Raw genomic sequence first — 21327 nt, 5'->3', positions numbered from 1 at the left:
AGATGGAAATATACTGGTGGTGTGTAAAACCGAAGAACAAAGAAGAAAGGCCTTACAAGTTGAAAACATTTGCAAGAAAACGGTGACAGAGAGGAAGATTATAGGAGAAGATAAAATCATTCGGGGGGTAATTTATGGCATTCCTCTGGAGGAAGATATAGACAAATTAAAAAAAAGCATTGTTGGTGCAAAGATAAAAAATCTCAAAAGACTGACAAAAAATATAAATGGAGAAAGAGTAGGAAGCCTATCAATTTTAATAGACTTTGAAGAAAAGGTGTTGCCACAAAATGTTAAAATAGGATATCTGAGTTTTCCTGTGAGGCCTTTCATTCCTCCACCACTAAGATGTTTTAAATGTCAGAGATATGGTCATATAGCAGCTGTCTGCAAAGGAAAACAAAGATGTCCAAAATGTGGAGAAGATCACAGAATTGAAGATTGTGGGGAAGAAGTGCAGGAAAAATGTTGCAATTGTGGAGGGCAACATAGAGTTACATTCGGGGGTTGTCAGGTAAGGAAGAAAGCAAAAGAAATTCAACAAATTAAGATGACTAAAAACATAAGCTATGCCGAAGCAGTAAAAAATGTACAGAAAGAAAGATCAAGGGATGAAGGTCACATTAGGATTCCAGTTTATCAACAAAGAAAAGTAGAATCAGAGGCAAATGTTACAATGTCTGTGGAAAAACTGATATTATTCATGGCTTATGTCATTAACTGCACTGAACAGGCTAAACACAAAACAGAAAAGATTAAAATAATAGTCAGAGGAGCAGAAAAGTTCTTAGGGTTTAAAGAAGGATCTTGGGAAAACATTAATAAAAAGTTGGAAACAGATGGGAGGCAAGGAGGAACCCCAGCTGATAGAAATATATGATAATATTACAGTGGAATGCAAGAAGTTTAATCACTAATGGACAGGAATTTAAATGGTATATACAGGTCCTTCTCAAAATATTAGCATATTGTGATAAAGTTCATTATTTTCCATAATGTCATGATTAAAATTTAACATTCATATATTTTAGATTCATTGCACACTAACTGAAATATTTCAAGTCTTTTATTGTCTTAATACGGATGATTTTGGCATACAGCTCATGAAAACCCAAAATTCCTATCTCACAAAATTAGCATATCATTAAAAGGGTCTCTAAACGAGCTATGAACCTAATAATCTGAATCAACGAGTTAACTCTAAACACCTGCAAAAGATTCCTGAGGCCTTTAAAACTCCCAGCCTGGTTCATCACTCAAAACCCCAATCATGGGTAAGACTGCCGACATGACTGCTGTCCAGAAGGCCACTATTGACACCCTCAAGCAAGAGGGTAAGACACAGAAAGAAATTTCTGAACCAATAGGCTGTTCCCAGAGTGCTGTATCAAGGCACCTCAGTGGGAAGTCTGTGGGAAGGAAAAAGTGTGGCAGAAAACGCTGCACAACGAGAAGAGGTGACCGGACCCTGAGGAAGATTGTGGAGAAGGGCCGATTCCAGACCTTGGGGGACCTGCGGAAGCAGTGGACTGAGTGTGGAGTAGAAACATCCAGAGCCACTGTGCACAGGTGTGTGCAGGAAATGGGCTACAGGTGCCGCATTCCCCAGACCTGGGCTACAGAGAAGCAGCACTGGACTGTTGCTCAGTGGTCCAAAGTACTTTTTTCGGATGGAAGCAAATTCTGCATGTCATTCAGAAATCAAGGTGCCAGAGTCTGGAGGAAGACTGGGGAGAAGGAAATGCCAAAATGCCAGAAGTCCAGTGTCAAGTACCCACAGTCAGTGATGGTCCGGGGTGCCGTGTCAGCTGCTGGTGTTGGTCCACTGTGTTTTATCAAGGGCAGGGTCAATGCAGCTAGCTATCAGGAGATTTTGGAGCACTTCATGCTTCCATCTGCTGAAAAGCTTTTTGGAGATGAAGATTTCATTTTTCAGCACGACCTGGCACCTGCTCACAGTGCCAAAACCACTGGTAAATGGTTTACTGACCATGGTATCACTGTGCTCAATTGGCCAGCCAACTCTCCTGACCTGAACCCCATAGAGAATCTGTGGGATATTGTGAAGAGAACGTTGAGAGACTCAAGACCCAAACACTCTGGATGAGCTAAAGGCCGCTATCGAAGCATCCTGGGCCTCCATAAGACCTCAGCAGTGCCACAGGCTGATTGCCTCCATGCCACGCCGCATTGAAGCAGTCATTTCTGCAAAAGGATTCCCGACCAAGTATTGAGTGCATAACTGTACATGATTATTTGAAGGTTGACGTTTTTTGTATTAAAAACACTTTTCTTTTATTGGTCGGATGAAATATGCTAATTTTGTGAGATAGGAATTTTGGGTTTTCATGAGCTGTATGCCAAAATCATCCATATTAAGACAATAAAAGACCTGAAATATTTGAGTTAGTGTGCAATGAATCTAAAATATATGAATGTTAAATTTTCATCATGACATTATGGAAAATAACGAACTTTATCACAATATGCTAATATTTTGAGAAGGACCTGTAGATGGAATTGAAGAAAAACCAGAAATTATATGTATACAGGAGACGTGGTTAAAGCCAAACCTAGATTTTCTGTTTAAAGGGTACAATAGTATCAGAAGGGATAGACAAGAAGGAAGTGGAGGAGGATGTGGAATATTTATAAAAGAAGGGATACAATATCAGATATTAGGAAAAGGTAAAAATTTAGAATACATAGTAGTTGAAATTTACAATAAAAAAGAAAAATGTCAGATAATAAATGTTTATAATCCATGTAAAATATTATCATTTGAGTTGATGGATGAATTAATGGGATACTTAGAAGGAAAAGTAGTCTGGTGTGGAGATTTTAATGCTAACAGCACATTATGGGGAAAATGTAATGATAAAAATGGACAAGTTATTGAAGAAATAATGGAAATAAAAAAGTTGGTATGTATAAATGATGGAAGAGGAACAAGAATTAATGTAAAAACAGGTACAGATTCTGTGATTGATTTAACAATAGTATCAAATTGTTTAGCCAATAACTGTGAGTGGGACATTGACAAAGATACAACAGTAGGCAGTGATCATTACCCCATTAAAATCAGGAATATTAATAAATAACAGGAATACAGGATTATATAAAAGATGGAACTTTAATAAGGCTGATTGGGAAAAATTTAAATATTTAAGTCAAAAGAAATTGGAAGAAATAGATGAGTCAATTGATATAAATAGTTTAAATATAAATATCTGTAAAAAAATCTTACAGGCTGCAGAAGAATCAATAAAAAAAGGAGGAAGAAAGAACGATAAAAAAATTGTGCCATGGTGGACAAAAGATTGTAGTGAAGTAATAAAATTAAGAAATAAAGCATTTAAAATGCTAAAAAGTAACCCAATTTATCAGAATCTAATTGAGTACAAAAGAAAGCAGGCAAAGGTAAGAAAGATCATTAAACATGCAAAAAGAGAATATTGGAGAAACTTTTGTAATACCGTAGGGAGAGAAACAAAAATTGATCAAATTTGGAAAACGATTAAAAGAATGAAGGGTATTGGAAAAGAATATGGATATCCTATATTAAAAATAGATAATACAACTATAACGGAAGATAAAGAAAAAGCAGAAATATTAGCTAAAACATTTAGTAAAATTCATAGTTCAAATAATATTAGTGAAGAGGGGAAGAAAGGTAGGGAAATCACAAAGATGAAATATAAAGAATTAATGCAAAATAATGTAGATACAAATAAATTAATAAATGAACCATTTACACAAGGAGAATTGAACTTTGTAACCAGGAAAACAAAAAATACATCACCTGGAAAAGATCAAATGTACTATACGATGATAGAACATCTTAATGACAAAGCAAAAGACAAAATATTAGAATTATACAATAAGGTCTGGGAGGAGGGAGAGCTGCCACAGAGCTGGAAGGAAGCAATAATTATTCCAATAGCTAAACCAGGAAAAGATAACACAAAACCAGAAAATTATAGACCGATCGCATTAACATCAAATATTTGTAAAATAATGGAGAAAATGATTAATAATAGATTAACATATTATTTAAATATTAATGGATATATATCTAGAAATCAAAATAGGTTTAGAAAAGGGAGAAGCACAAATGACTCTGCATTATGTTTAGAATATGAAATTAGGAGAGCACAAATAAACAAAGAAAATGTAGTAGCTGTATTTTTCGACATAGAAAAAGCTTATGACATGATGTGGGTTGAAGGATTATTAATTAAATTAAATAAACTGGGTATTACTGGAAAAATGTTTAACTGGATTAAAGATTTTTTATCAAATAGAACAATACAAGTAAGAATTGGTCAAGAATTGTCAGGTAAATATATAATAGATAATGGTACTCCTCAAAGAAGTATTATAAGTCCGTTATTGTTTTCTATAATGATAAATTATGTATTTAAAAATATTGGTAAGGAAGTCGGTTGCTCACTATTTGCAGATGATGGAGCTATATGGAAAAGGGGTCGTAATATCAAACTTATTGAAAAGAAAATACAGGATGAGATTATTAGAATAGAACAATGGGCAAATCAATGGGGATTTAAGTTCTCAGTGGATAAAACAAAAGTAATGGTGTTTACACAGAAAAGGAAAAGAGAAAATATAAAACTAAAATTATACAATCAAGTTTTAGAACAAGTAAAAAATATAAAATGTTTAGGTATATGGTTTGATGAAAAAATTATATGGAAAGTACATATAGAAAGAATCATAGATAAATGCAAAAGAATATTAAACATTATGAGATGTATGGCTGGTATTGATTGGGGAGCAGATCGAACATCATTAAAAAGAATTTATACAGGATTAATTAGATCAAATATTGATTATGGAAGTATAATTTATGGATCAGCAGCAAACACTCACCTTATAAAATTAGACAATATACAAAATCAAGCTTTAAGAATTTGTACAGGAACAATCAGAACCAGTCCAATAGCAGCACTTCAGGTAGAGATGGGAGAGATGCCATTAGATCTAAGAAGGAAACAGTTAGCAATAAATTACTGGATAAACTTACAAAGCAATAATCCGGATCATCCCACATGTGATATTTTAAAACCATGCTGGGAAAAAGAAAAAAAACAAGTTAAGAGTTTTGGTTGGATTATCAATAATATAGCAGAAGAATTTCAAATATATGAAAAAGAAATAAGTTCAATGTTGCCTTTGCCAGTAGTGCCACCGTGGCTGTTACCAGAAGCAGTGGTGGATATGGCATTGATGGAAAAGAAAAAGGATCCAAAATGTAGATTAGATTCAAGTATAATACAAGAATATGTAAACAATTACTATCATTATGTTCAGATTTACACAGACGCATCAAAAACAGATGAAAAAATAGGAGTAGCATTTGTAATACCAGAATTTAAAATAAAAGTAGGAAAAATAATTACAGATGGATTATCAGTATATTCAGGAGAATTATTAGCCATATTGTTAGCAGTGCAGTGGGTGGAGGATATAAAACCATTAAAAACAATCATTTGTTCAGACTCAAGTTCAGCATTATTAAGTTTAAAACATAATCATTCAGAGGGTAGACCAGACATTTTGTTGGAAATAAAACATACTTTATTTAGAATACAAAGAATGGGATTAATATTAGTGTTTTTATGGGTACCAGCACATGTAGGAGTTGGAGGGAATGAGAAGGCGGACAGGATAGCAAAGAAGGCAATACAAAACAACATTAGCTTTAAAATAAATATTAGTAGGTCAGAGGCAATAAATATAATTAAATAGAGAATCAGGAAAGAGTGGCAAAAAAGGTGGGATGAAGAAAAGAAAGGAAGATGGTTTTACAGAATCAACAAGATAGTAGGAGAAGTAAGAACAGGAAGGAGTAGAAAAGAGGAAAGATTAATTACAAGATTAAGAACAGGACATACAGGACTTAATTCTACATTGTTCAAGATAAAGAAACATAATACAGGAAAATGTGATCATTGTGGAGAGGAGGAAACAATAGAACATGTAATATTGAAGTGTCAGAAATATGAACAAGAAAGAACAATTTTAAGGAGAGAATTTGTAGGTATTAAAGAACATTTTATTTTGAGAGATACTTTGCAAAGAAGTTTAGGTAGCAAGCATATTCAAATTATACTTAGATTTTTCAAAAGCACTAAATTAATAAATAGAATTTGATTGTTGTAACGGTAAATAAGATTTAAAACCATGAAGAACCACACTCCATACCAGTCGGTGGCGGTAATGCACATCATAACGTTATTTGCCAACTGCCAAAAAATAACACAGAAGAAGAAGACTGTACTAGCCATTCTTGTACTCCTCTACAGTACAGTTAATCTGCACCAAACTAATACCACTAAAAGTATACATAGACACTATGATATGAATATTTATTTCACTGCATTAGCAGGAGAAAGTAGAAAAGCCACAGATATCTTATCACACAGATTCTGTGTTGATGTGGTTCTTCACCTCATCCTCCCCCACTCTTATACAACAAGCCGGCATCACATCGCCTCTGAAACCCACATTAGTGTGGGGACCTCTTGCTTTTCGGCCGTGTATGAATAACTGTAGGTGTATATTCCATCTGAGAGGCATATTTACATGTCACATAGATTTCATAGCTGTAGCTCTGTGAATGATAGCAGTGGAGTGTTTTTTTCTACTTACTCTTAATGATATGGAAAAAGTTATGTACATTCTAGATGCCCTCATTCAAAAGTTAAATACATATGATGTAAATCTTTAAAATATATGAAAGAACATTAACAAAAATAGAACTCAATGTGGAATTATTGTACATGTACTGAAAGTTCACTGAAAGATTTTTACCCCTGATTCTTATTCAGTCAACAGTGGAAATGATTCTGCAATAAAAACTGCGTTTTGCTGCTAACTTTGACCTGATCACATTGTTCTCTTAGTTGTTTTCCAGAAAAGCACCCAGATCTTTGTTTAGATAGTTCAGCTGCCATCAGATAAACTGAAAGCATAATGTTTCTGATAGCTGCTATCGATGACGTTTTTAGCTAAGATGTTGAGTGGGCTGCTGTGATGAATTGACTCTACTTTTATGTTGGCAAGGTGTCATTGTAACGCACTTGTTTTTACAAATGTTCTGATTTGTCAGGTGAATCAATGAAAGGTCAACAAGCTGTGTGAAGCAAGTCCAGCATGATGGTTTAAAGATTGTCAGGTCTCAGTGGTTAGAACACTCCATCAGTTAGAATCCTGAAATTATGATTGAAGGCTAAGAACCGCACCCCGTCACCACAGGTTCCAGAATGCAGATCCCACTCAGTGCCTCCCCTGTGCCTTACACCTCCCCCTGCAGCCAGCTGCTCACAGTTTGCCTTTACCAGAACCAGTCCAATCCCTAAGGAAAAGCAAATGGCAGCCACGCAGGTGAAACATACAACAGAAGTGGCTGATTGAAATTTGCAGCATGAGCAGCTCCATTTTCATCAGGTTGTTTCTAACTGGAAGCTTGCTCAGAGGAAGGACTCTGACCAGCAGATTTACCGCTGTGCACTGATACTGCACAGGTCCTTCTGTGGTCCTTAGAAGTGGGCAAAATCTGATTGTTTGCTGTGGGCGGGACTCCCACTGACTCATGGATGAATCATCAGAGATCGTCAGCACCAATGCACAGATCAGGCAGTATTTTTAGAAAATAGATGAAGTGCTTAAAGAGCTCTCCTTTTTCCCTCTGCCCTCCTCTGAAACTATCAAATGGTTGTTGACTAAGAAGAACAGACTGATTCCATTAAAATAGGAAGGATATGTTTTTGTGTTGATGGAATGTAAATAACATAAATAGGGTTAATCAAGCCCAACGACCACTGGAGAGAGGCACCAACCCCCTGAGACCCTACAAGGATAAGCGAATATATGGATAAATGAAAGAATAGGGTTAATGACTGTAAAACCTATATAACATTTTTTTAAAGAAACAAATTTTGACAACAATGGTTAAAAAACAGGATTTGCAAAATGCAGAAAAACAAAAGGACCAACCAGGGTCTCGTTTCCAGTCAAATCAGTTTATTTTGATTTCACTGTAAATTGGAAACTGTTCCTCTAGATAATCAACAAATTAAAATATAATGATTAAACAGAATAAAATATATTGTGCATGATTGTTTATTGTGCATCATTGTTTGGCAGCATGTACACACCATTCTACAGGGCTACAGTAGAGATTATATTGATATACTGAATGCTAGCAAGGTATTCCTGCTGCAATGCCTGCAGGGGAGAGTAAGGGGGAGCTGCTGTAATGCCAATAAATACTTTTCCATTCATTGTTGAGAAAAAGAGAAAATAAACTTCAACATACATTTTTTGAAACAAATTACATAAATTTTGTAGACATACATTCGAACTTCTAACAGAGGCAATGTTAAATTACAATTTGCCCCAATCCACTGAGGTCTGCACATCCGTTCTCTGCCATCAGTTTCATAGAGATCAATATTTGACTACCCATGACTAAAACGCTTTTGTGTAGCAGCCCATCTCTGCAGACCTGACCAATATGGTGTCAAGTCAGGAAAATTGCAGGGAGGAGTGATGTGTGTCTTGTAACCTGAGGATGACCTGACAGCATAGATATTTAATAACAGCCTTAACCTGGCTTTCTAGTGGTCATGCCGCAGAGTAATAAAAAATTGTTGTACTTTCTACCTTTCACCTCAGTGGGTCTTGTCACAAACAAAAACAAACATGGAACAATAGAGAATATGGCTGTCAAAATGTTCATGACTATGTGAGTCAAGTTAATCTTCACGATGCTGGTTAAATGAAATATAAGCCCAGGCCACCTTTAAAAAGGCTGCCTCAAAGTGCGAACATGCTGATTAAATGAATGAATCAGGATATATCTGTTTGCCTCTTGTCATTCACAACAGTACATATTTCATAAATAGTATTTATACTATTTATAGCAGGAAACATGAGAGAAGACTCAGCTGTTATCAACATATATAGCCAAATAAAACCACCCGTCAGTGAATAAATCCTGCTTTGTTTTGTAGTATGTAAGATCTGATATCCAGACCAACTTGAAAAATTCCCCATCAGGACACTCTATTATTGGCGTAGGGAAAATAAATCACAGCACATGTAATCTTTTTTATTAAGAAAAATAGATGATAATTATTACATAATCTTTCAAACTGAGCCCCCAGCTGAGCTCCAGACTTGCTGCCACACTAAAATATTAAAATATCAAACTAGCCACAAAGGACTGTTTAACTAAGCCATAAAAAGTGTATAATTATAAATAAATATTACAATAAAAAATTTTTTTATTTTCTCTGGGTAATATATTGTGCTTTTATCAGTCGTTCTAATGAATATGAATGGTCGTCCTAATCCACATGCTAACTGAGTTTATCATGAGAAAAACTGAAATTTTAGGAAAGGTTTTCCAAAGTTTATTGGATATCAATTTACATAATTTATATGAACATCGTCATCTGATGCGGTCCAAGTTACATGGGTGACATGGTCATTGTTGATGCCATGGGTGGTCCTACAACTGTAGATGTTTGAATTGCATCCTGCAGTATAACTAGTTATGCACCTGAAATGTTTAAGTCAGAATCTCTCAACAGAACAATGATCCATCAAGTCAAGCATGGAAGCAGGAGGAGGCAAGCGGCCATTCTGTGATAACCTGATGGCATAGGGACCAGAAAGACGAAGCACAGCTCTTGAGTACTGTGGGAGGAGTCTGACATGTGTCGGCCAAACATGCTAAATGTTGAGAGTAAACTATTTGTTGCTTAATGGCTCCTGACAACATGATGTGAACTAGTTTGTTTAGTGTGTATTTATGGCATTTAAATAAGAGTATTTCTTCTTAGTAAACTTTATGTTGTTTCTGTAAAAAAAAGACTGTTATGAAGTTCTTGATAGTTTTTGAAGATAGCCATAATTTCTTTGAAGTTCAGTGCTGTTGATGAAAATGTATTTATCACTGTTTATGGTCTTTTAGTCATCAATATTTAAACTTTTTCAAACTTGAGCATTTCTTACACTATTCCAGATCTGATTCTTTGTTTTCTTTGTATTGATTGATCAAGGTTTTTCACCTGAAAAATGTTTGGGAATTCCTGTCTGTAACATTAGGTACATCACCTGCTAGACAGTGGATGCCTTCAGCTGAATCAGAGGCACCAGACATAGATTTACTCATGTTTGAACTGACTGGATAGATGCACTTGTAGTAGATGTAGAGCTTTGTTTCGATAATTACTCAAAGATTTTATAGTTGGCTGACATGGGAGGAATTCCCTTTTCAGTTCTGACTGAAACAGTCACAAATAAATAATTTTATGAGAACTAGCAGTTTCTGAAGCAGTCAGACCAAACTGTCAAAGTACAGGTCCTTCTCAAAATATTAGCGTATTGTGATAAAGTTCATTATTTTCCTTAATGTCATGATGAAAATTTAACATTCATATATTTTAGATTCATTGCACACTAACTGAAATATTTCAGGTCTTTTATTGTCTTAATACGGATGATTTTGGCATACAGCTCATGAAAACCCAAAATTCCTACCTCACAAAATTAGCATATCATTAAAAGGGTCTCTAAACGAGCTATGAACCTAATCATCTGAATCAACAAGTTAACTCTAAACACCTGCAAAAGATTCCTGAGGCTTTTAAAACTCCCAGCCTGGTTCATCACTCAAAACCCCAATCATGGGTAAGACTGCCAACCTGACTGCTGTCCAGAAGGCCACTATTGACACCCTCAAGCAAGAGGGTAAGACACAGAAAGACATTTCTGAACGAATAGGCTCTTCCCAGAGTGCTGTATCAAGGCACCTCAGTGGGAAGTCTGTGGGAAGGAAAAAGTGTGGCAGAAAACGCTGCACAACGAGAAGAGGTGACCGGACCCTGAGGACGATTGTGGAGAAGGGCCGATTCCAGACCTTGGGGGACCTGCGGAAGCAGTGGACTGAGTCTGGAGTAGAAACATCTAGAGCCACCGTGCACAGGCGTGTGCAGGAAATGGGCTACAGGTGCCGCATTCCCCAGGTCAAGCCACTTTTGAACCAGAAACAGCAGCAGAAGCGCCTGACCTGGGCTACAGAGAAGCAGCACTGGACTGTTGCTCAGTGGTCCAAAGTACTTTTTTCGGATGAAAGCAAATTCTGCATGTCATTCGGAAATCAAGGTGCCAGAGTCTGGAGGAAGACTGGGGAGAAGGAAATGCCAAAATGCCAGAAGTCCAGTGTCAAGTACCCACAGTCAGTGATGGTCTGGGGTGCCGTGTCAGCTGCTGGTGTTGGTCCATTGTGTTTTATCAAGGGCAGCTAGCTATCAGGAGATTTTGGAGCACTTCATGCTTCCATCTGCTGAAAAGCTGTATGGAGATGAAGATTTCATTTTTCAGCACGACCTGGCACCTGCTCACAGTGCCAAAACCACTGGTAAATGGTTTACTGACCATGGTATCACTGTGCTCAATTGGCAAAAGGATTCCCGACCAAGTATTGAGTGCATAACTGTACATGATTATTTGAAGGTTGATGTTTTTTGTATTAAAAACACTTTTCTTTTATTGGTCGGATGAAATATGCTAATTTTGTGAGTTAGGAATTTTGGGTTTTCATGAGCTGTATGCCAAAATCATCCATATTAAGACAATAAAAGACCTGAAATATTTCAGTTAGTGTGCAATGAATCTAAAATATATGAATGTTAAATTTTCATTATTACATTATGGAAAATAATGAACTTTATCACAATATGCTAATATTTTGAGAAGGACCTGTAAATCCCTCGTCTTCCTCATTCTGATTCTAATCTTGATCTTGAAATGTACTAAGCTTCTGAAATGTGAATGGCTGATTTCTTCTTTGTAATAACATAGAATTGGACTGGTGTACCTAATAAAGTGGCCAGTGGATTTATATTCATTACCATATGCTGGTGATAAGCTTTATGTAATTTAATGCCTGACTATAATCCAGTACTTTCTGTCTCTGTGTCTCTACCCCAGACACTCCACTCAGCAGCAAACCAACAAAGTCATCACCAGCACAAGTCATCTCATCAAACAGCTCTCTGACATAATCAGCAGCTCTTCACGGGTATTTTATGCTGCCACTCCTCCGTCATGGGCTGTCATTCTGAAGAATATACAGCAGATTACACAATATTTGTGCTAATTAATGCAAGTGTGGTTTTGTTGCACAGCAAGAACGTCTTCGTATGACCAGACTGAAGACTGAACTCTCAGATTCAGTGCAGCGCTATGGGGATCTTCAGAAGGTATTTGAAATTCAAGGCCATGTTTCATAAATGCTGACCATTAAGAGATAAATCAACAGTTTGCTGGCAGATAACCATACACATCTGTTATGCTGCTTCATGCATGTGGAGGCAGGAATAAAAAAAAAATCTTTTAATATTGAGGAGTACAGTCCTCCTGACCCTGTCTATGCATTTGGTTCTCTTACAGAAAATTGCAGAGCGCTCAAGGGCCTTGCTCCCTCCAGTACCGAAAGACAAGAAGAAGGTGAGCTGATGCTGTGGGTGAAAATCCTCCCTTTGTTTCGCCATTATTCATGTGAGTGTGGCATGATGAGATGAGATGCCATTTGTATCCACACACGAGCTACGTTGAAGCCCTGTCTAATGTGTTCCATTCTGATATAGCAGTGACGCATAAGTTGTTGTAACTTTCCCTTTCATGGCTGAATGGAAAGACTTTTTCATTTTGTGGACAGGTCAGAGCAGAGTCAAAGGCTGGAATTTAAAAATCCCCCTCATTAATTGATGTGAAACAAAGCTGTAAAAATGGTTAAGTGAGCTGCAGTTGTCAGCTTTTATCCCTCTGTCTGCAATCAGATGTGAACATTTTATTGCTTTTATTAAATAACATCAGTACATTGTAGCATTACTTCATACCTGAGCATGCTCCTTGCAGGTGTCCATGTTAGAGTCTGGGTGACTCTACGTTACCCAAAGAAACTCATCTGTATCAATAAGGATCACTTCACACTGGATTAAAACCACCCTTCAGCTACCATTACGTCAGTGACCGAAATGTGGCTCAACTATAGAAAAATTGAAAAGCACATAAAACAGATCGCTACAGGAGATCCATCCTGCCCACAGGCATCAGCATCTACAACGGCTCTTTGAAGAAACCTGCATAATATGAGCTACAACAACATTTAATTTCCCTTTGGGATTAATAAAGTATTTTTTGACTTGAATCTCATAGTAAAGGCAATCATGATGCTGCTGCTCTCTCTCTCTCTCTCTATCTATCTATGCCAGTGGGGAGAACAAGTATTGGTTACACTGCCGATTTTGCAGGTTTTCCCACTTGCAAATCATGTGGAAGTCTTTAATATTTATCATAGATACTCTTCAACTCCGAGTGATGGAATCTAAAACAAAAATCCAGAAAATCCCATTATGTGATTTTTAAGAAATTATTTGCATTTTATTGCATGACATAAGTATTTGATACATCAGAAATACAAAACTTAATATTTGGTACAGAAACCTTTGTTTGCGATTACACACCTCAGACGTTTCCTGGAGTTCTTGACAAGGTTTGCAAACACTGTAGCAGGGATTTTGCACCACTCCTTACAGATCTTCTCCAGATCCTCATCTTTCAGGGCTGTCACTGGGCAATATGGATTTTCAGCTTCCTCCGAGGATTTTCAATTGGGTTCAGGTCTGGAGACTGGCTAGGCACTCCAGGACCTTATGGAACCACTTCTTAATTGCTCTGGCTGTGTGCTTCGGGTCGTTGTCATGCTGGAAGACCCAGCCACAACACATCTTCAGTGCCCTTACTGAGGGAAGAAGGTTGTTGGCTAAGATCTCCTGATACATGGCCCCATCCATCCTCCCCTCAATACGGTGCAGACGTCCTGTCCCCTTTGCAGTAAAGCATCACCAAAGAATGATGTTTCCACCTCCAGGCTTCATGGTAGGGATAGTGTTCTTGGGGTTGTACTCATCCTTCTTCTTCCTCCAAACACAGCGAGTGGAGTTTAGACCAAAAAGCTCTATTTTTGTCTCATCAGACCACATGACCTTCTCCCATTCCTCCTCTGGATCATCCTGATGGTCATTGACAAACTTCAGACAGGCCTGGACATGCGCTGGCTTGAGCAGGGAGATCTTGCGTGCGCTGCATGATTTTAATCCATGGCAGCATAGTGTTACTAATGGTCTTCTTTTCAGACTGTGGTTCCAGCTCTTTTCAGGTCATTGACTAGGTCCTGCCGTGTAGTTCTGGGCTGATTCCTCACCTTCCTCATGATCAGTGATGCCCCACAAGGAGAGATCTTGCATGGAGACCCAGACTGAGGGAGATTGACCGTCATCTTGAACTTCTTCCATTTTCTTATAATTGCTCCAACAATTGTTGTCTTCTTAGCCAGCTGCTTGGCTATGTTCCTGTAGCCCATCCTTGCCTTGAGCAGGTCTACTATTTTATCCCTGATGTCCTTACACAGTCTCTGCTGTTGGCTATCAAGGAGAGGTCGGAGTTTGTTTGATTGAGTGTGTGGACAAGTGTCTTTTATACAGATAACGAGTTCAAACAGGTGCAGTTATTACAGGTAATGAGTGGAGAACAGGAGAGCTTTTTAAAGAAGAACTAACTAAGAATTCTTATACAGGGGTTGGACAATGAAACTGAAACACCTGTCATTTTAGTGTGGGAGGTTTCAAGGCTAAATTGGACCAGCCTGGTAGCCAGTCCTCATTGATGGCAAATTGCACCAGTAAGAGCGAGCAGAGTGTGAAGGTTCAATTAGCAGGGTAAGAGCACAGTTTTGCTCAAAATATTGAAATGCACACAACATTATGGGTGACATACCAGAGTTCAAAAGAGGACAAATTGTTGGTGCATGTCTTGCTGGTGCATCTGTGACCAAGACAGCAAGTCTTTGTGATGTATCAAGAGCCACAGTATCCAGGGTAATGTCAGCATACCACCAAGAAGGACGAACCACATCCAACAGGATTAACTGTGGATGCAAGAGGAAGCTGTCTGAAAGGGATGTTCGGGTGCTAACCCGGAATGTATCCAAAAGACATAAAACCACGGCTGCCGAAATCACGGCAGAATTAAATGTGCACCTCAACTGTCCTGTTTCCACCAGAACTGTCCGTCGGGAGCTCCACAGGGTCAATATACACGGGCGGGCTGCTACAGCCAAACCTTTGGTCACTCATGCCAATGCCAAACGTCAGTTTCAATGGTGCAAGGAGCGCAAATCTTGGGCATGAGTTTAACACGACGTGAGTTAAACACATAACAGAAGAAAAAACCCTCACAGAGGTTTCAAGGAGATGGATTGCCACCCTTGTTTTGTTCCAGTCGACTGCTAACGGTCAGATCATATTTTCCCCTTTTGCCAAGGAGGCCAGATTGACCGCTCTTCTTGGAGTTTAACTGCGGATGCGCAGTAACCCACTCACTCGCTGCCCCAGAAGGAAAACTTCAACAAGTAAAATCCATTATTTTATTTTATTTTTATTTCTTTATTAGGAATAGCGTGGGCAGGGTAGAGTAGGATCTAGTACGATTTAGAATCGTCAATTATAGTCTAATGTGTTCTACACTGTATGTGCATGCAACATTTTATTGAAACTTTGATTTGCTGTGGACATCTGAAAGCCCCTGTGCTTCCCAGCTGTGTGTGTTTTGCTTTGTTGTAACACCTGAGAGCAAGCGCAGGTGCGCTGTGGAACTGAACTGCTATAATAACTTCATGGTGATAGTCAACCATTTTCTTTGTCTTCAACACTTCATGTTTTATTAGTTGCCGCCAAAAGGTTTACAACCCTTTGTATGGTCGGACATCCCCAACGGTGGGGGATGTTTTATTGCTTACAGTAACTAAGATACACTTTCTGGCAGGCTGCTCCCCAAACTCCGCTTCACGTCACATTATCATTTGTTTGCCATAACTGCTGGTTTATTCCATACACACCCACTGCTGTCTGTTTTATTTGTTTAGTTAGATATTTTATCCTTTGTGTGTAGAATTTTGCATGTTTGATTAGGTGAAGATTAGTGAAGCGGAAGAGCGAGTTGTATCAGGGCTGTTGATTTAATAAATATTCACATAGATAAAGAGAAGGCGTTGATGATTATTTTGTGCAAGACTGATTTGTTTGTCAAAATAAGGTCAAAGTTCCCCACGTTTTGGCAGAAATGGTTGATTAAACAGTGACAACAAGTAATAGTTATCAATTATTACTGAGTATTTAATGGTTGTAATTATCAAGGGCTTTAGGCTACAATTACAACACCAGAGGATATCTTTGTCTTCGATTCATAAATAAGGATTTTTGGTTAAGAAATTAATTTTGTCAAATTATGATTTTCAATTATAATTATTGATAAATATTAATTAATCAATAATCATAATCCAAACAGCAGACAACAGCATCTTCTTTGGCAAAATATATGAATAGAATGTTGCACAATCTGTGTTGAATGAGCTGCTCTTGACCCTCACAATGATATTGCCGCTGTAATCATGGCACAAATATGCAGAACAGAGGTGTTGCATGCAGTACTTCCAAAGTTGTTTTCCTCCATTTCCAGGTCTGTACTCTGTCCCGCCCCCGTCATTTCTTTCCAATGGGAGCCATGATCGTCACCCACATGGCTTTGTCTACAAGTTATAGTTCACTTGAAAAAAGTACATAGGCCAGTGTGCATGACACAGTTTTAGTTTGGCATGGAGGACAGCAGTGACCATCCAGTTTCACATTCCTCACTGAATGGATATGCTGCCAGTATGCCCCTTGATGCCCACCTCTTATATAAACTTACAATAAGCCCACACCATCTCCATGCAGAGGTTATAAGCATTCTCTAACCAATCTGAGAACTTGCTTGCCATTTTGCTTGTATTTGAGAGCCTACTGTGCTGTGCTCCAGAAGACCTCGCCAAGACCCTGGAAAGTCTGTTCACATTCTGACCATTTTTTATGTCTTAGTGAGGCAATACTCTAGTGCGAAAGGGGTGTATAAAGGAAGTGTTTTGTTTTGTCAGCACCTCTGTAGAGTTACTGAAGGACATGTACTTGAACACTTCCTGTACTCCTAACTGAAGGGAGAATCAACTGCAGCTTGAACTTGCAGAAACGGTTTAATGAGGAACATTTGTTTCCACATAGAACCCCTAATAATCCATCTTTTTTATAGAGAGGAAAGTCACATAAATTATCATTTTATTCCCCTCTGAAGGCATATTACCAAGGTCTGCAAGAACCTGACAGAGAGGCCTTCGGGGGTGGAAAGCTGCATGCTAAATTATATTTCTCTGACCGATTTCACTTTGTCCCAGCAAGTTTGCTAATCAGTGGGTGTACTGTGGAAGAACTACTTGGTCAGACAACATTTTATGCGATAGTAAAATGGAGTCTTTTTCAAGTGAAAACATTTGCAGTGGGAGAATATCAAATAATGAAAGGTGACATTTTGAATCTCATACATATGCATTTGGACGCATTTTCACGACCAAAGGTATCGACTATTTCCCACACACTTCTTTAAAATAGCCATCATAATGGACTAGAAATCAATATGAGGAAACCTGAAGTTGTTTGAACTCGTCAGCAGCTTGTGAACTTGTGGAATAAGGTGTCAGCATCATTGCCCTGACAGTCTTTTTTCCTCTCATCTGTTTGCCAAACTAAAACATTCCACAGTGGTATGCATCTTTGAGTAGGAGTGAGCACACTGTTGCAGAATTAGCTGAGTGGTGAGTCACACTGGCCAATGGACACAGCGCTGTGAGTCAGCCCAGGTTGGTCCCTACGCTCTGATACATACTCAACAAAAAAAATTAGCAATCCAAAAAAGTCAGCTAACTTTGGCTCCTGCTCTGTTTTCTTGTCTTTGCACATATTTTAAAGAGAACATGTGTACTGAATGTAGTCTTATTTTCAGTTACTCTTTACATGCCCACTACACAAATTGGCATTTTGTAAATGTCATCATTCCCTGATACGTTTCCTCAGATGATTTAAAACAGAATTAACAAGACAGTACTGCAGCTTTTTATTCATCTTTAACCGCTCATCAACCATTTCAGCAAGAATGCGGCAGCTGCGTTCATGGCTAAAAGATTAGGCAGTGGCCGCCATGTTCAGCCAAGTCAGTTTTTGTGGTGACAGTTGACTTTGCCTTTAGGGATCGGCTCACTAGGAGAAAGAGAGTGGTTACTATCAGGCAGGTGGTTCTTATTGTTAAAGGTAAGAGTCCCAGGCTTACTTGTAGATGAGTGGGTTGGTTCTGAGGAGAAGTGAGCAAGCCACAGTTGACAGGCAGGCGTGCTGTGCGAGCAATTTCCTCCAGATGGTGAATAGTGTTGGAGGGTGGACAGGCAGGGCAGGTGAAGCGAGAGGCGATCTTGCAATCTGATCTTGTGGATCCAGAGCGGTCCTTGGACTGAGGTAAATTCACTGAAGTATTTACCATTCAGCAGGAGGCTAAACCACAGTGGGTTCTCCAGGAAGAGGGTTGCTGACAGCCAGCAGGGTAAAAGCCAGAACCACGGAGGATTTATCCAGAGCAGGGTCTTGTTGACAGCAGCCTTCAGGGAGAAACAGAGCTGGGATTAACAAAGGCGGGTTAGCACAAAGGCAAACACAGAGCAGGGTTTGTTGGTCTGATTACCACTTAGCAGAGTAAACAATGTCCTCCAAGGTCTCAGCTGCTTAAGAAGCTCCTCAGTGATTGCTCTTGATGCTGTGCAGCTACACCTAGCTGTCACACCCTGGTGGAGGAAAGGAGAAACAACACTCACACAGCAAGAGAAACCTGCACACAGCTCTGTGGCCTGACACTTTGGGATGTTATAGAAATATTTTTCAAATAATTAGAATTATATATTATAGAATGACGCTAAAACAAATTTAGCTTAGGTCACTTTTAAACAGATTGTAAATAAATTATAATGGATCTATTTCTTACTAAGAAACATTCATGTACAAAGTCTTATTGCGCCTTCCTAAATGTCACTGAACCCATGAATACCATTTATGATGTAAACAGACACAAATGAAGCAGAATACTAAATAACACCAATCCAATTCCAGATATCTAGGCTGTGATTTCTAAAGGAACGTCAGGCATCTCACCCAGGGTCTTTATTTCTAGAGTTTGTATGTTTACTACAGGCATTAGTTTATTTATATGACAACTTCATAGATGGCACTAACCTTTGTATACTTCTGCATGCGTCCTCAGAGTCCCCAAACTCCATCTAGTGACCAGAACCAGGAGGACCCACTGTTTGGAGAAGCAGCAGTTACTGAGGAGGGAGGTCAAGCTTTCCTGTCTGAGATCAGTGAGGAGGACGTGGAGGTGCTTCGTCAAAGAGAGGAGGCTCTGCTTCAGATTGAAGTAAGATATTATCACAACAAACCTGAAGATTTCAAGTAAAGTCCAATTAGTGAGCTAAAAACTCAGAGACAATGCAGAAATACAAGCTGTTGGATAAGTGACGTTGGGACATTACTGAAAGTGGTAGTAGCAAGACTCTGTTGTTTTGTTGAGCATGTATAATTCTGGTATCACAAGCTTGGGACAGGAAGCCACCAACAATTGTTTTTAATGGAAGTCTTCAACTCCAACTCCACTGCAATGAACAAACTGCAGGAGGTCTTGATATGTGTTTGTTTGGTTACTTAACAGGAGTCTCTCTAGGACCTTTATGATGTGAGACATCAGGGCAACAGGTCTAGAGTCATTGAAAACTGATGGATGAGTTTTTTTTTGGTACCAGAAAGAAGTCTTCCACAGCATTAGACCCTTTTCCTCAGTCAGGTTCTGAGGTGTTGCAGAAACCCACATATCTATTCCGCTCACACAGAAGCCACTGTGTTGGGCTTCACAACACCTTGTGTCTCTGTTTGACACTCTTTTTTTGGACTGAATTATTATTCATTCATTTATTTATCTTCTATGCCGCTTATTCCATAATGGGTCACGTGGGAGCTGGTGCCGATCTCCAGCAGTCTATGGGCGAGAGGCGGAGTACACCCTGGACAGGTCACCAGTCCATCACAGGGCAAAACAGGGACATACAGGACAAACAATCATGCTCACTCTCATTCACACCTAAGGGCAATTTAGAGAGACCAGTTAACCTAGCAGTCATGTTTTTTTTTGGACTGTGCGAGGAAGCCGGTGTACCCAGTGAGAACCCACGCATGCACAGGGAGAACATGCAAACTCCATGCAGAAAGACCCTGTTTGGCAGTCGAACCCAGGGACCATTAGGGATTTAACATGTATGCATACATTTGAAGTAGTTCTGAATGTTCCGTAGGATGATATTTCTTTCATACTCATATTAACACCATGGATGAGTCAGTCAAAAAGTCATAGATAACCTTTTGCTCTAAAGGTTTCATTCTGTGCCCCCATTGCATAGAATAAAGTCACTCAGTTTGTGAATATAATCTGTTTGCTGACATTCACCCAGGACGACCAACTGTTGGAAAACCTGCATTTAAATAGAAATAGAAATCTGTATTTCATGTCTATAAATCTGATTTGAAATCTTAAATATCATGAATGTAAAAAGAAGATTTATTTGATGTAGTAATGGTTGAAATGGAGAAAAAGAAAGACAACTTTCATGTTTTATGTTTCTTCGACTATTTGCAGCCTGGAGGTTAACATAGCCAAGTTAGTAAGTTGAAATTCAGTTAGGCAACCTTCTCTGCTGCTACCCTCAAAATTATAAAAATATTTCGTCATGACAGTTCTCCAAAGCTGCTTCTGGCTATTGAAAGCTTCCCAATTATCAAGGCCTTTACCTGAAAGGTATGTTTGAAATTAAAATGCCACCTAATTTACCTTTTGCAGCAGGCATGTAAAGAAGACATTCTGTACAAGAGCTACCAAGAAACAGAGACATTTCTGATTAGTAACATCACTAATGGATGGATCTTTTAACTTACTATTTGTTGATCTAAAAATTGATAGAAACTATAAAAACTTAATTACTTAGTTTTGACAAATTTCTGACACATTTGGTAGCATTCATTTTTAGTTTAAATAATGAACCTGGTATTTGTGTAAAAGAGTCCACAATAAACATAATAATTAAGCGTCGGTTATGCTTTCCTACATGTAGTTATGCTCAATATTTAATTGCTTTTTGGATGTATTTTTGCTTTACGTCTTTTGGGTGGAAAAATGTCAGGCTCCTCAGCTGCAAAATGTTAAATCTTGCCTTAAACTGTGTGTTCCTGCCTTGAAGTGGTAAGCAGGTAGTGTGCAGTCTGAGATTCTCTA

The 21327-nt window shown here is 38.4% G+C and overlaps 1 protein-coding gene and 1 long non-coding RNA gene across 5 annotated transcripts in view; one reads left to right on the top strand and one right to left on the bottom strand.

Annotated features, from left to right (window-relative positions):
* Nucleotides 1-21327, top strand: part of tsnare1 (T-SNARE Domain Containing 1) — a 265587-nt gene that overhangs the window by 125273 nt on the left and 118987 nt on the right. For all 4 annotated transcript variants that reach the window (XM_047362034.1, XM_047362037.1, XM_047362035.1 and 1 more), the window contains exons 5-8: nt 12025-12115; nt 12222-12296; nt 12487-12543; nt 19270-19425. In XM_047362034.1, coding sequence (XP_047217990.1) covers nt 12025-12115; nt 12222-12296; nt 12487-12543; nt 19270-19425 — 379 coding nt within the window. The remainder of the gene's footprint in view (nt 1-12024; nt 12116-12221; nt 12297-12486; nt 12544-19269; nt 19426-21327) is intronic.
* Nucleotides 18066-18679, bottom strand: LOC124866311. Its single transcript, XR_007037777.1, has 2 exons — nt 18292-18679; nt 18066-18221 (listed from the first exon to the last, which is right to left on the bottom strand). It is a non-coding gene; the product is annotated as an uncharacterized LOC124866311 (long non-coding RNA).

This window comes from Girardinichthys multiradiatus, chromosome 3, assembly GCF_021462225.1.
Source record: "Girardinichthys multiradiatus isolate DD_20200921_A chromosome 3, DD_fGirMul_XY1, whole genome shotgun sequence".
In the NCBI taxonomy this organism is placed as follows: Eukaryota; Metazoa; Chordata; class Actinopteri; order Cyprinodontiformes; family Goodeidae; genus Girardinichthys; species Girardinichthys multiradiatus.
This window is presented reverse-complemented; position numbering and strand designations above follow the sequence as displayed.